Source organism: Portunus trituberculatus, chromosome 31 (genome assembly GCF_017591435.1).
Source record: "Portunus trituberculatus isolate SZX2019 chromosome 31, ASM1759143v1, whole genome shotgun sequence".
Taxonomy (NCBI): Eukaryota; Metazoa; Arthropoda; class Malacostraca; order Decapoda; family Portunidae; genus Portunus; species Portunus trituberculatus.
In genome coordinates, this window is record NC_059285.1 from 21,825,268 (window position 1) to 21,839,673 (window position 14,406).

General features: G+C 38.0%; 1 protein-coding gene across 12 annotated transcripts in view; it reads right to left on the reverse strand.

The window, feature by feature from the left end:
• Positions 1-14,406, reverse strand: part of LOC123511327 (dipeptidyl peptidase 8-like) — a 610,443-nt gene that overhangs the window by 219,527 nt on the left and 376,510 nt on the right. For all 12 annotated transcript variants that reach the window (XR_006676755.1, XR_006676754.1, XR_006676756.1 and 9 more), the window contains one exon: positions 13,610-13,797. Coding sequence is in view for 8 of the 12 variants with exons in the window: in XM_045267115.1 (XP_045123050.1) it covers positions 13,610-13,797 (188 nt within the window). In the remaining 4 variants the exon portion in view is untranslated. The remainder of the gene's footprint in view (positions 1-13,609; positions 13,798-14,406) is intronic.

The window sequence follows — 14,406 nt, forward strand, 5'->3', positions numbered from 1 at the left end:
TCACTCCTAAGTCCTTTTCCTTTTTAGCTTTCTCCAGTTCTACTCCATCTCCCATCTTATAGATTCCCACAGGTCGTCTTTTCACTCCTTCCCATTTCCATGATGGCTTTTGTTCACTTTGAATTCCATTTCCCACTTCTTACTCCATTCCCAGATCTTATTTAGGTCTTCTTGCAGTATTTCACAATCCTCCTTTTGCTTTATAACTCTGCAGTTTCGTATCATCTGCAAACAGATTTATGTAGTTGTTCACTCCTTCTGGCATGTCGTTAATATAAATGAGGAAAAGTATTGGTGCCAATACTGACCCCTGTGTGTGTGTGTGCGTGTGTACTTGAGTGCGTGAATGCTTTGTGGTATGTCCGAGTCAGTGGGTGATCTGGCTGTTCGGTGTGTGTGTATTTACTTAGTTGTATTTACCTAGTTGTGGTTTACGAGAGGGGAGTAAGCTCATGGTGTCCTGTCTCTATATCTTTTATCAAATTTCTCCTTAAAAGTATGCACAGTCCCAGCCATTAAAACCTCCTCATCAAGTCCATTCCAATTGTTCACAACTCTATGAGGGAAACTATACTTATTGACATCTCTTCTACAGAAACTCTTTTTCAACTTTAAACCATGTCCTCTTGTACTGTGTGTGTCCAATAGTAAAAAGTTTTCTTTATCCACATCCTCCATACCATTAACCATTCTATAAACATTTATCAAATCTCCTCTTTTCCTTCACTCTTCCAATGTAGTAATGTCTAATTTCCTTAATCTTTCTCCATACGTTAAAATACTTATATTTGGAACCATCTTTGTAATTGCTCTCTGCATTCTTTCCAACCGTGGTACAGTGGAACCATGCGTGCTTTGGGGTCCAAGGGGTCTCCAAGCGCACGGGTTCAAATCCTGTCCATGGTCCGAGTGTAGGTTGGGCTTCCTCACTGGGAAGCGGTTTCCTAGCGGGTGGGCTTTGAGATAGGAGGTACCCAAAAATGTAACCCCTTTAGCCCAGAAATTCCCGTGAAAAGCCCATATGGTATAAAGAAAGAAAAAAATAAAATAAAATAAATAAATAGATAAATAAAATAAACTTCATAATATTTTTCTTCTTATGAGGAGGCCACATGATCGCTGCATATTCTAATTTCGGTCATATCACAGAAATCAATATCCTCTTAATCATCCTTTCATCAAAATACGAGAAGGCCACTCTCCCTCTTTACTAAATTCATCATACCATTAACAATTCTATTTATATGTTTGTCTGGAGTCAAGTCATCTGTAACAGTCACTCCCAAATCCATTTCCTCTTTCGACATCTCCAATTTGACACCATTCACTTTATAGTTGTATTGTATTCTCTTTTCACTCTTATCAAACTCCATTACCGTACACTTATTCAAGTTAAACTCCATTTGCCATGTTCTGCTCCAATTACTAATCTTATCTAAATCAATTTGCAGCACTAAACAGTCATTCACATTTTTGACTTTCCTCATCAGTTTTGCATCATCAGCAAACAGGTTTATATAACTTTCAACTTTCATTAACATAGATAACAAACATTAGTGGTCCCAACACAGATCCCTGTGGGACACCACTAGTTACCTTAAGCCATGATGAACACTGGTCACATATTACTGTCCTCATTTCTCTGTCATTAAGATAATCCTTCATCCACTCAAGTAATCTTCCGCCAATGCTGCCATACTCTTTTTATCTTCCATAACAATCTTTGATGTGGTACCTTATCAAATGCTTTTTTTCAAGTCAAGATATACCGCGTCCATCCATCCATCTTTTTCTTGAATGACGTCAATCACTCTTGAGTAAAATGATTGCAAATTAATGGAGCATGACCTACCTTTTCTAAAACCAAACAAACAACTTGTTATTATATCTTGTCTCTCTTTAACCACTCTCTCGCACAACTTACACCACCACACTGGTCAGTGACACTGGCCTGTAGTTTAAAGGATTTTCTTTACCACCTCCTTTAAATATCGGTGTTATATTTGCTCTTTTCCAATCCTTAGGCACTAAACCTTTCATCAAGGATGTTACCACCACAACTAAGAATTTTTCCAGCTAGTTTTTCTTTATATTCCTTCAAAATCCAGTTTGACACTCTGTCCGGTCCCATTGATTTATTTATATCCTTTAACATTTTAAAAATTTCATCACATGTCACAGAGAAAGTGTTCAATGAGTTACATCAAATAATTTCACCATCAGGGTTGAACTCTCTTTCTTCAGTGAAGACAGAGCTAAAACATTCATTCATGCCATATCTTGTGCTTCTTCATAAACTGTGTCTTCAACTTTAAGCCTAGTTATCCGTTCTTTCTGTTTCATCTTACTATTTATGTGTCTAAAAAACAACTTAGGTTCATTTATGCACTTGTCAATTATATCGCTCTCATATTTCTTTCTCTCCAGCCTTATCGTCTTGGCATATTCATTTCTAACTTTAACATTCCAACTGTTTTCAGTTTTATGCTTCCTCCATCTATTCCAAGCATTAACCTTGTCATTTTTGGTCTTTACACATTTAGCATTAAACCACACTTTCCTTTTTTTGGCTCCCAGTCCTCTTCTAGGTACAAAACTCCTGACCACAACATTGTAAATTTTCAAAAATTCATTCCATTTATCTTGGACATCCTCAGCCTTCTCAAAATCACTCCAGTCCACCTCAGCAAAGAATTTCCTCAATTTCCTGAAATCACCCCTGGCATATCTAAGCCTTTTTACCTTATACTCCTCATTTACAGTCTCATTCTCATTTAATACATCAAACGCCATTAACACATGGTCACTTTTCCCCAAGGGACTTTCACATTGCAAATTTATAATAGTGTCCATATCTTTGGTAAACGCTAAATCAAGCCTCGAAGGTGAATAATTTCCTTTAAATCTAGTATCACAATCAACTCACTGAGTCAACAAGTTTTTCGTTGATCAATTTAAAAGCTTATTGCTCCAGTTTTCACCTCCACTGGGCATCATCGTTTCCCAGTTCACTTGGCAATTAAAATCACCTACAATAACCACATCAAAGTTTTTCTTAACCACTTCCTCTAAAATTCTTAAAACATTCACCAACATATCATTGTGCTCATCCCCTCTTTGGGGATACATGCACTCCCACATAATTTACAGTTTTACTGTTAGTACCTGAGACTATTACCTGTAAAATCTCAGAATTTCTTTCACATCTAATTACCTCCTCCACTTTAACTCCCTTCTTAGTCAAAATCATAACTCCTCCACCTTCTTTAATTTTTCTATTTCTCATCCACACTTCATACATGCCACCACCATCAGGAATTCCCCATTCACTTTTCCACCTTGTTTCAGTCAGTATCATAACATCCAGTTTAATTCTGCCTAGCAACTCATTAATTTCCACTATCAAAGACAGCATTCCATCAACATTTGTATACAATACTTTACTTAGTTTCCTGGAAGCTTTTTCTTTAACATTTTTATGTCTCTCACTTTCCAGTAAAATTGACACTTTTTCTCCTCTGTTCTCTGTTCGTTTTTTTTGTTTGGCCTCATTAATAATTTTTCTTCTTTCAGTCCTCTCTGCTTCATCAAAACCCCTGCTTATCCAGACATTGCCAAATTCTTCATTATCAGACAACCTCTATGACCTATTTAAGACAAGCTCTGCCTAGACCTGGGTTGCAAACCTGACTTTAACTGGTCTAACTTTACTAGCCTCAAATTTACCAATTCTGAAATCCTTCATCTGATGTACCTCGTCTGTATCTTCTCCAGCCACCTTTCTTATTACTTTATTCAATGTATTCTTTTCCTTTTCATCTCTTTCCTTTCTATTTACCAAATTTTCTTCTTTTAGACCAAATACAACAACCTCCACAATATTTCTAACTAGTTTCTCCTTTTCCTTGATAACTTTAACCACTTTCTGCCTCAAATCTTGTTCATCCTTCTTTTGCTCTTCAGTAATCTTTTTCAAAGACTCCTTCTCCTTAATACATACAGTAATCCATTGATTTTTATGCTACTCAACACTTTTCATGTTCTCTTTAATTTCATCCTTACCTTTTTTCACTATTTCTTCACTTGTCTTGATGTAATCCTTCAGATTTTGATTTTCAGCCTTTGATTTAACATTAGCGTCCTCCACCAAGGTCAATTTAGCTTCCACAGCTGTTAACCTCTCAATAACTTTAACTTGGTTCAACTCATGCACCTTAATTTGTTCCAACAATTTTCCAACAACCCTTTCCAATTCAATAACTCTTCTTCCTTAAAGCCTAATTTTCAACTCACTCAATATAATGCCATCAAAACCCTGACGGAGTAGGTGGAGCCTCAGCCATTTGTAAACAAAGCCAGCTGACTCTGAAAACACTTAGAGATGGGACTCCTTTAGTACATCATTTACTGCACTAATATTATCTCCCCTCTCTTTTATACCACCACTAGGCGATCCAAAATCCACTCTTCTTCCATCTGTTGTCGCCAGTGTTCACTAGTCGTTGTAGAATTGCTGCTGCAATCATTCAGCCCTGATCCGACGATGAAAACAAAATACGTCTAGTCGACACGGCTGCTTGTCTGTGTGAGTGTGTGTGTGTGTATTTACTTAGTTGTATTCTGAAGGAGGGGAAACTATGCTCGTGTTGTCCAGTTTCTGTATCTCACAGTGTCTATTTTTTTCTTAAAGTCGTATATAGACTTTGCACACACCACCTCTCTGTCCAATCTGTTCCATATATCTATCACTTTATGGAGGAAGCTGTTTTTCTTGAAGTCTCCATGTCCTCTTGTGTCCCTTCTCTCCTTCTTCAGCAGGTTAATCCTATCAGGAAGCTCCATATTATTCATTATTCTGTAGATGGTTAACAGATAATCTCTTTCTCTTTTCTGCTCCAATGTTGGTAATTCCAGTCTCTCCAGTCTCTTTTCATATGTAAGAGCTGACAAGGTTGGAGCCAGTTTGGTGGCCGCTCTTTGTATCCTTTCAATTTTCCTGATATTCTTCCTCGTGTTAGGTGACCACAGTACTGCTGCATACTCCAGTCCTAGTCTAATCAAGGATACCAATAACTTTATCACCATATTTTTTATCAATATATGAGAATGCAGTTCTAATATTTCTCAGATGTAGGTCTTACCAACAATTTTATTTATATGTTTATTGAGGGACATTTCCTTTGTTATGAGAACTCCCAGGTCCTTTTCGCTTTCCACTTTTTTAATCTCCTCTTCTCCAAGTTTATATTGTCTTATCCTATTTTTGCTCTTCCCAAATTCCATTTCTTAATGTTTAAGTCCATCTCCCATCTTTTGCTCCATTCCCATAGTCTATCTAAGTCCTGCTGCAGAGTTCTACCATCATCATGTGACCCAACTTTCTTCAAAAGTTTTGCATCATCTGCAAAGAAACTCATATAGCTTTCTACTCCTTCGTCCATGTCATTTATGTATATTGCAAATATAATTAGGGCCAACACAGAACCTTGCAGAATCCCATTTACAACTCAAACTTTTGCTCACAACTCCACCTTGAACGATTCTGGGCTTGTCCCTCCCTCTCCTCCTCCCTCTGACTTTTTCATGTCTACAATCAAAATTCTTCATAATGATGTTTTCCATGCCCTTGCTGGCCTAAACCCTCGGAAGGCTTATGGACCTGATGGGGTCCCTCCTATTGTTCTCAAAAACTGTGCTTCTGTGCTTGCACCTTGCCTGGCCAAACTCTTCCAACTTTGTCTATCGACTTGTACCTTTCCTTTCTGCTGGAAGTTCGCCTACATTCAGCCTGTTCCTAAAAAGGGTGACCGTTCTAACCCCTCAAACTACCGTCCTATAGCTTTAATCTCTTGCTTGTCTTAAGTTTTTGAATCTATCCTGAATAGGAAGATTCTCAAACATCTGTCACTTCACAATCTTCTGTCTGATCGCCAGTATGGCTTCCGTCAAGGTCGCTCTACTGGTGATCTTCTGGCTTTCCTTACTGAGTCTTGGTCATCCTCTTTTAGAGATTTCGGTGAAACTTTTGCTGTTGCGTTAGACATATCAAAAGCTTTTGATAGAGTCTGGCATAAAGCTTTGATTTCAAAACTGCCCTCCTATGGCTTCTATCCTTCTCTCTGCAACTTTATCTCAAGTTTCCTTTCCGACCACTCTATTGCTGCTGTGGTAGACGGCTACTGTTCTTCTCCTAAACCTATTAATAATGGTATTCCTCAGGGTTCTGTCCTATCACCCACTCTCTTTCTATTATTCATAAGTGACCTTCTTAACCAAACTTCTTGCCCTATCCCCTCCTATGCTGATGATACCACCCTACATCTTTCCACGTTCTTTCAGAGATGTCCAACCCTTCAGGAAATCAACAGATCACGCGGGGACGCCACGGAACACCTGACTTCCGATCTTTCTAAGATTTCCAATTGGGACAGAGAAAATCTAGTAGTATTCAATGCCTCAAAAACTCAATTCCTCCATCTATCAACTCGACACAACCTTCCAGACAACTATCCCCTCTTCTTCAATGACACTCAATTGTCTCCCTATTCCACAATGAATATCCTCGCTCTGTCCTTTGCTCATAATCTTAACTGGAAACTTCACATCTCATCTCTTGCTAAAACAGCTTCCATGAAGTTAGGTGTTCTGAGGCGTCTCCCTGTATGGAGTACTCTTCGCATGTTTGGGGGGGTTCCAGTCACACAGCTTTGCTTGATAGGGTGGAATCGAAAGCTCTTCGTCTCATCAACTCCCCTTCTCTGACTAACTGTCTTCAGTCTCTTTCTCACTGCTGAAATGTTGCATCCCTTTCTATATTTTATCACTATTTTCATGGTAACTGTTCTACTGATCTTGCTAACTGCATGCCTCCCCTCCTCCTGTGGCCACGCTGCACAAGGCTTTCTTCTTCCTCTCATCCCTATTCTGTCCAACTCTCTAATGCAAGAGTTAACCAGTACGCTCAATCATTCATCCCTTTCACTGGTAAACACTGGAACTCCCTCCCTGCATCTGTAATTCCGAATTCCTACAACTTGTCTTCTTTTAAGAGGGAGGTATCGAGGCATTTGCTCCCCTAATTCTGGCTGACGGTTTTGGCACTTTTTGAAGTCTTTGGAGAGCCAGCCCTCAAGTGGGCCTTTTTCTAACTTTCTTTTTTTTTCCCTTGGCTGGCTCTCTTCCCTATGTAAAAAAAAAAAAAAAAAGGTGGACACCATATCTCTAATTTTCACTCTCATAGTTCTTCCAGTTAGCATATCCTTCATCCATTCCAGCAATTTTCCTTTTACTGCCCCTATATATATATATATATATTTTTTTTTATTAATTTTCTGTGTGGAACTTTATCAAATGGTTTTTCTAGATCTAAAAATACAATGTCAGCCCATCCATCTCTTTCCTGTGTTATGTCTATGACTCTAGAGTAAAAGCATATAAGGTTTGTTACGCATGATCTTCCTTTTGTAAAGCCAAATTGTCTTTCATTAATTATATTTTCTTCCAAATGTTTGGTCCATCTTTCTTTGATCACAATTTCACATATTTTAGGTATTGTACTTGTTAGAAACACTGACCTGTAATTTGTTGGGTTCTCTTTAATTTCTTCTTTTATGTATTAGCACAATATTGGCTTTTTTCCAGTCTTCTGGTACTTTCCCCTTTTCAATAGAACATTTCATTATACTGTATACCATATTTGCCAGCTCTTCTCTACACTCCTTCAATATCCAATTTGCAATTCCATCCGGATCATGTGTTTTTCTTACACCTAAATTTCTTAATTGTATCATTATTTCCAGCTCTGAAATAATGATGTCACTCATGAGAGGAGATTTATTTCCTAGTTTCTCATAATTATTGTTTTTTTTTCTCTTGTAAAATCTTCTTGAAAGTGTCCGTTCATTATTTCTGCCATTTCCAATTCATCGCTGTATTCATTATTTTCATAAACTAGTTTCTCTATTTCGTGTTTTTATTTCAACTTTCTGTTTATATATCTATAAAAGATCTTTGGCTGTTCCTTGCATTTTTGTATTATGTTTTTCTCATAGGTTATCTTTTCATCTCTCTGATATAGTCTTGCCACTTCCTTGGGCGTTTGTCTTTTCTCCATTTCTTCCATGTTCTATCCCTTCTATCTTTGCTTCTTCACATTTTCTATGAAACCATTCTTCCTTATATCTTTTCTTAATTTTCAGTCTTGGTACCTATCTATTCACTCCATCATTATAAATTTCTTTAAATGCCATCCACTTTTTTTCCACTCTTGCCTGGTTGTCAAATTTAGTCCAGTCAGTGTTTTGCAAAAAGTCTTTGAGTTCTCTAAAATTCATTTTGCTATATATATCAATCTTCCTTCTCTATGTTTATTATTCTGTTCTTTATCAATCACTATTAGTACATGGTCACTTTTTGCCAAAGGTGTCTTATACTCTATACTATCCACAATTTCAGGTTCCGTCGTAAATAATAAATCCAGTCTCGATGGCTCTTCACTGTTCCTAAATTTCGTGTTTTCTTGAATCCACTGTCACTGTACATTCCATTGTTAACTCCAGTAATGTGTATCCTTATGAATCTTCATTTCCCTCTGTAGTCATATCTTCCCAGTGCACTTCCTTACAGTTGAAGTCCCCCATTATTACAGTATTCCTTTTCTTTTCTAAGATTTCAATTAGTGAGTGTTCAGTATCTTTCAGAACTTCTCCATACTCCCCTAGACTCCAAGATCTTGACTTAGGTGGCATATAGCAGACTATAAATTCTCTCTTCTCCATATTATTTTTCTCAACTACGACTCAGATAATTTCTGCACTGTTTTTGCCATAATTCACGTTCAATACCTATAAGTTTTTTTTGCTTAATATCATCAATCCTCCACCCTGTGTTGCCTCTCTACTTTTCATGCAGATATTATAAAGACCGTTCCCAATGGAGTTTGGTGGCAGTTGATCTCTTAGTTTGGTTTCTGCAATCCCCATTATGTCTGGCTCAATCTCCTTAATAAAGTCATTCAATTCATTTATCCCTGAGACAAGTCCGTTTATATTAGAATAAGCAACTTTTAATTTTCCACCTTTCTCCTCTTTTCCTCCTCTGCTCTTTCTTCTCTTTCCTTGATGTACCATTTCCTCAGTCTCATGTTCCAACTTTCAAAAAAAAAATTTTTTCTTGGTCTCTTTCTTTCACTTCATTTCTCAATTCTCTCAATCTTTCTCTCTCTTCCAAATTCATGTCTCTTTTTATCCATACATCTTTGTATACATCTGAATGTGCTAGCTTCCTTGCTCTCATTAGTAGTTTTTCCACTGCTACTTGTGATCTCAGTTTTATTTTCATAGGTCTTACATGTCCATCACTGTATTTCCCCATCCTATACACTTCTATTTCACTTTCAAGACTTTGTTCACCCTGAACCGTATTTATTATGTTTCTTGCCAACTCTTTCTCTTCTTTTCCCTTACATACCAGATTTGATTCTTCTTTTCTTTCAAACCACATACTAAAATACATTTCTTCTTGTCAACTGTGTCTCTGACTAGGTCTTCCTTCTCTTTAATGACCTGAATTACTGTCTTTTGTCCTTTCTTGTATTTGCTTTTCCACTATTTCATTAAAACTCATTTTCTGGTTCTCACTTTCCTTTTTCATTTCATCCTTCAGTTTTTCCTGTATTTCCTCATTCACCTTTTTGTTGTTGTCTTGCACCTTCTGGTTCATTTCCTGAATGATGTCCTTGTAATTGTTACACTTTTCATTTTCTTGCTTGAGTTTATCCTTTAAGTCAGCATTTTCCTTCTCCAGATTCTTTATCCTCTCGGATAAGCTAAACATCACTTCCCTTATAAAGAATACATCTTTTTCTAATGTTGCCACCTTCATATTGTACCTTCTTTCATCTGTCTCTCTAAAACAGTGGTCCCCAAACTGGGGGAAATTTGAAGCTACCAGGGGGAAAATAATTACACTACCTACTAACCAAAAAAATCTCAGATGGATTTTCTCATGTCTGAGAGAGAGAGAGAGAGAGAGAGAGAGAGAGAGAGAGAGAGAGAGAGAGAGAGAGAGAGAGAGAGAGAGAGAGAGAGAGAGAGAGAGAGAGAGAGAGAGAGAGAGAGAGAGAGAGAGAGAGAGAGAGAGAGAGAGAGAGAGAGAGAGAGAGAGAGAGAGAGAGAGAGAGAGAGAAACACCTGTTGTAGATGCCTTGAAAAATAAATTAGTAAATAGTCTCAGTGTGTTTTAATTGCTCTTTCCTCATACACATGAAGGAGAAATCTGGATGGTTGAACTGGGTGCAGGGGGAAATGACAGAAAAAAGTTTGGGAACCACTGCTCTAAAACATGAGAAGGCTCCAGTTTCATTTGACCCTATATCTCTTAACCCTTGTGGTTTCTCGCAGATGGCCCTCCTTGTTGTTGTCTGGTTATCACCACTGTTATCCATGGACCCTTCCCGTCCTCCTCTTGCCATTTTTCACTTGTTTCATTGTTTTCACTTCACTTTTAGAGATGGGACAGCTGCACCGATATCTCACCTCCCAAAGTCTACAACCAGGCTGGTCAGAAGTCTTCCAGGCTTCAATTCTGGAGTTGATAACATCGCAGCACGAACATCATTGTGTCTACTACACCGCCATGACAGTGTGTCATGTGTTGCAGTTAAACCCATAAAAAAAAAAAATTCTGACAAGTTCTATAGCAAATGAAAGATTGATTCTCAGAGAGAGAGAGAGAGAGAGAGAGAGAGAGAGAGAGAGAGAGAGAGAGAGAGAGAGAGAGAGAGAGAGAGTCATAGTTAAAAAAAAAAAAAAAGAACTCCTGACTCATATTTCTTTGGTAACATTGGTAGGGAGGCAGTGGCATAGGTTGTGTGTAGGTTCAAATCCCACCATGTATCTATCACCTTGATACTTTGCCATTTGTCGAGCAGTTTAAAGTTACCTACATGTCACCATGGTGCCCATGTTCTAGATCAGGGCCCTCCAAACTATGGCCCGTGGGCCACATCCGGCCCGCCACATAATTTCATCCGGCTCACCAAACAAATCCCTGTGTGATAGCCTTGAAAAAATAATAATCGCACGACTGGCATCGCTGAATTATTCAAAGTTGGGGATGCTGACCGGTGGCACTCAGCCCGAGTCAGTTTGCTTGTAGTTTTGTGTCCATTTTTGGTACAACATACTTGTGTGAACAAACATTTTCCTAAATGAAGTATGTGAAATCTAACTATCGAGCAAATTTGTTTGATGATCATTTGAAATCAATTCTTACAATTGGCTCATCTAATCTGGAATCTGATTTCAATGAAATTTTGAAGTCAAAACGACAGTATCATTCGTCACACTAATTTGGTTGCATAAAACTAAAGGCAGAAATCTATTTAGTTTACCCTGATTTTTTACAACAAGATATGTTTGAATTTTTCCATGTTTATACTCTAATATTTGAGGAAATTAAATTACTGGCACTGAATTTTTTTTTTCTTTCCTTTGGCCCGCATAAATGTGGGAAATATATAATGTGGCCCTTACATTGAAAAGTTTGGAAACCCCTGTTCTAGATGGTTACACCAAAGATGTGCTTGGATGATGATATGGGTCCTAATATGGGTACCACTATAAATAAAATTGCCTGCACCACTAATGACTGGAAGCTTAATAGTGCTTCCAATACTTTTGAAGTTACCTACAAGCACTATAGGCCAAGACATAAAAAAAAAAAAAGGTTGATTCACAGAGAGAGAGAGAGAGAGAGAGAGAGAGAGAGAGAGAGAGAGAGAGAGAGAGAGAGAGAGAGAGAGAGAGAGAGAGAGAGAGAGAGAGAGAGAGAGAGAGAGAGAGAACCACCTATTGTAGATGCCTTGAAAAATAAATTAGTAAATAGTCTCAGTGTGTTTTAATTGCTCTTTCCCTCATACACATGAAGGGAGAAATCTGGATGGTTGAACTGGGTGCAGGGGGAAATGACAAAAAAAAGTTTGGGAACCACTGCTCTAAAACATGAGAAGGCTCCAGTTTCATTTGACCCTATATCTCTTAACCCTTGTGGTTTCTCGCAGATGGCCCTCCTTGTTGTTGTCTGGTTATCACCACTGTTATCCATGGACCCTTCCCTTCCTCCTCTTGCCATTTTTCACTTGTTTCATTGTTTTCACTTCACTTTTAGAGATGGGACAGCTGCACCGATATCTCACCTCCCAAAGTCTACAACCAGGCTGGTCAGAAGTCTTCCAGGCTTCAATTCTGGAGTTGATAACATCGCAGCACGAACATCATTGTGTCTACTACACCGCCATGACAGTGTGTCATGTGTTGCAGTTAAACCCATAAAAAAAAAATTCTGACAAGTTCTATAGCAAATGAAAGATTGATTCTGAGAGAGAGAGAGAGAGAGAGAGAGAGAGAGAGAGAGAGAGAGAGAGAGAGAGAGAGAGAGAGAGAGAGAGAAAGAAAAATAAAAAAAAAAAAAAAAAAAAACTCCTGACTCATATTTCTTTGGTAACATTGGTAGGGAGGCAGTGGCATAGGTTGTGTGTAGGTTCGAATCCCACCATGTATCTATCACCTTGATACTTTGCCATTTGTCGAGCAGTTTAAAGTTACCTACATGTCACCATGGTGCCCATGTTCTAGATCAGGGCCCTCCAAACTATGGCCCGTGGGCCACATCCGGCCCGCCACATACTGTAATTTCATCCGGCTCACCAAACAAATCCCTGTGTGATAGCCTTGAAAAAATAATAATCGCACGACTGGCATCGCTGAATTATTCAAAGTTGGGGATGCTGACCGGTGGCACTCAGCCCGAGTCAGTTTGCTTGTAGTTTTGTGTCCATTTTTGGTACAACATACTTGTGTGAACAAACATTTTCCTAAATGAAGTATGTGAAATCTAACTATCGAGCAAATTTGTTTGATGATCATTTGAAATCAATTCTTACAATTGGCTCATCTAATCTGGAATCTGATTTCAATGAAATTTTGAAGTCAAAACGACAGTATCATTCGTCACACTAATTTGGTTGCATAAAACTAAAGGCAGGAATCTATTTAGTTTACCCTGATTTTTTACAAGATATGTTTGAATTTTTCCATGTTTATACTCTAATATTTGAGGAAATTAAATTACTGGCACTGAATTTTTTTTTTCTTTCCTTTGGCCCGCATAAATGTGGGAAATATATAATGTGGCCCTTACATTGAAAAGTTTGGAAACCCCTGTTCTAGATGGTTACACCAAAGATGTGCTTGGATGATATAGGTCCTAATATGGGTACCACTATAAATAAAATTGCCTGCACCACTAATGACTGGAAGCTTAATAGTGCTTCCAATACTTTTGAAGTTACCTACAAGCACTATAGGCCAAGACATAAAAAAAAAAAAAGGTTGATTCACAGAGAGAGAGAGAGAGAGAGAGAGAGAGAGAGAGAGAGAGAGAGAGAGAGAGAGAGAGAGAGAGAGAGAGAGAGAGAGAGAGAGAGAGAGAGAGAGAGAGAGAGAGAATCATATTTTTACATCAGAAATTAAAACTATTGTTGTTGATCCTACGCAAAGCATGTTTTTTAAACATCCTGTGTGAAGTGATTAAGTAAGAAAGTACAAACCTTAAAAGTGTTGGTGACAAGCTGCACCTGGGGTCCTCCATAAATACACAGTACAGTGGGGTACTTGCGGCCTGGAGTGAATCCATGAGGTTTGAATACCATAGAGTAAACCACATCCCCACTTGCTATCCTGGTGGTGAACACCTCGGGTACCACTAATGACTTGATCTCCCGCAGTCCTTCAGACACTGTAGAGGAAAGAATGCGAGGAAATGTTTATCTTGATTGTGAGTAGGAGATATTTTTGATTCAGGCTACAAATATGTATGTGCACATTTATAAACATGATACAAATATAAATATTCTTCAGAAAAATATGTAAATTTCAAATTTTTAACATTAATGGACAAACATATTGCATGAGACCTTCATACATAAATAAGGGAGCATACACTGCCACTTAAAGTCATGGATTTTGAGGTTAGAACCTTCCACATTTGCTGCTCAATAAGTAAAAGAGAGGTACTGCCAAACATTCTGTCAATCAATAACTTTACCATCCATAACATTAAAGTTGCCCTATTCTTCATTACAGACTCCTCTACAGCTTGTTGCAACCCATTTCCATGTTAAATACAACTTGCATTAAAACATCCTATTAAAGGCTACATGACTGTATATAACAAAGATTTGTGCACTTATTTCACAAGACAATTTGATTACAAGTTATCATGGTCTTAATAATACAGTGTATAACAATGAGTTATTTCTACACTCTGAATAATGCCTCACTAGCTGTGAGACCTGACTTTCATTCATGATCAGAATTCAGTTTTCAGTCTCCACTTATCATTTTC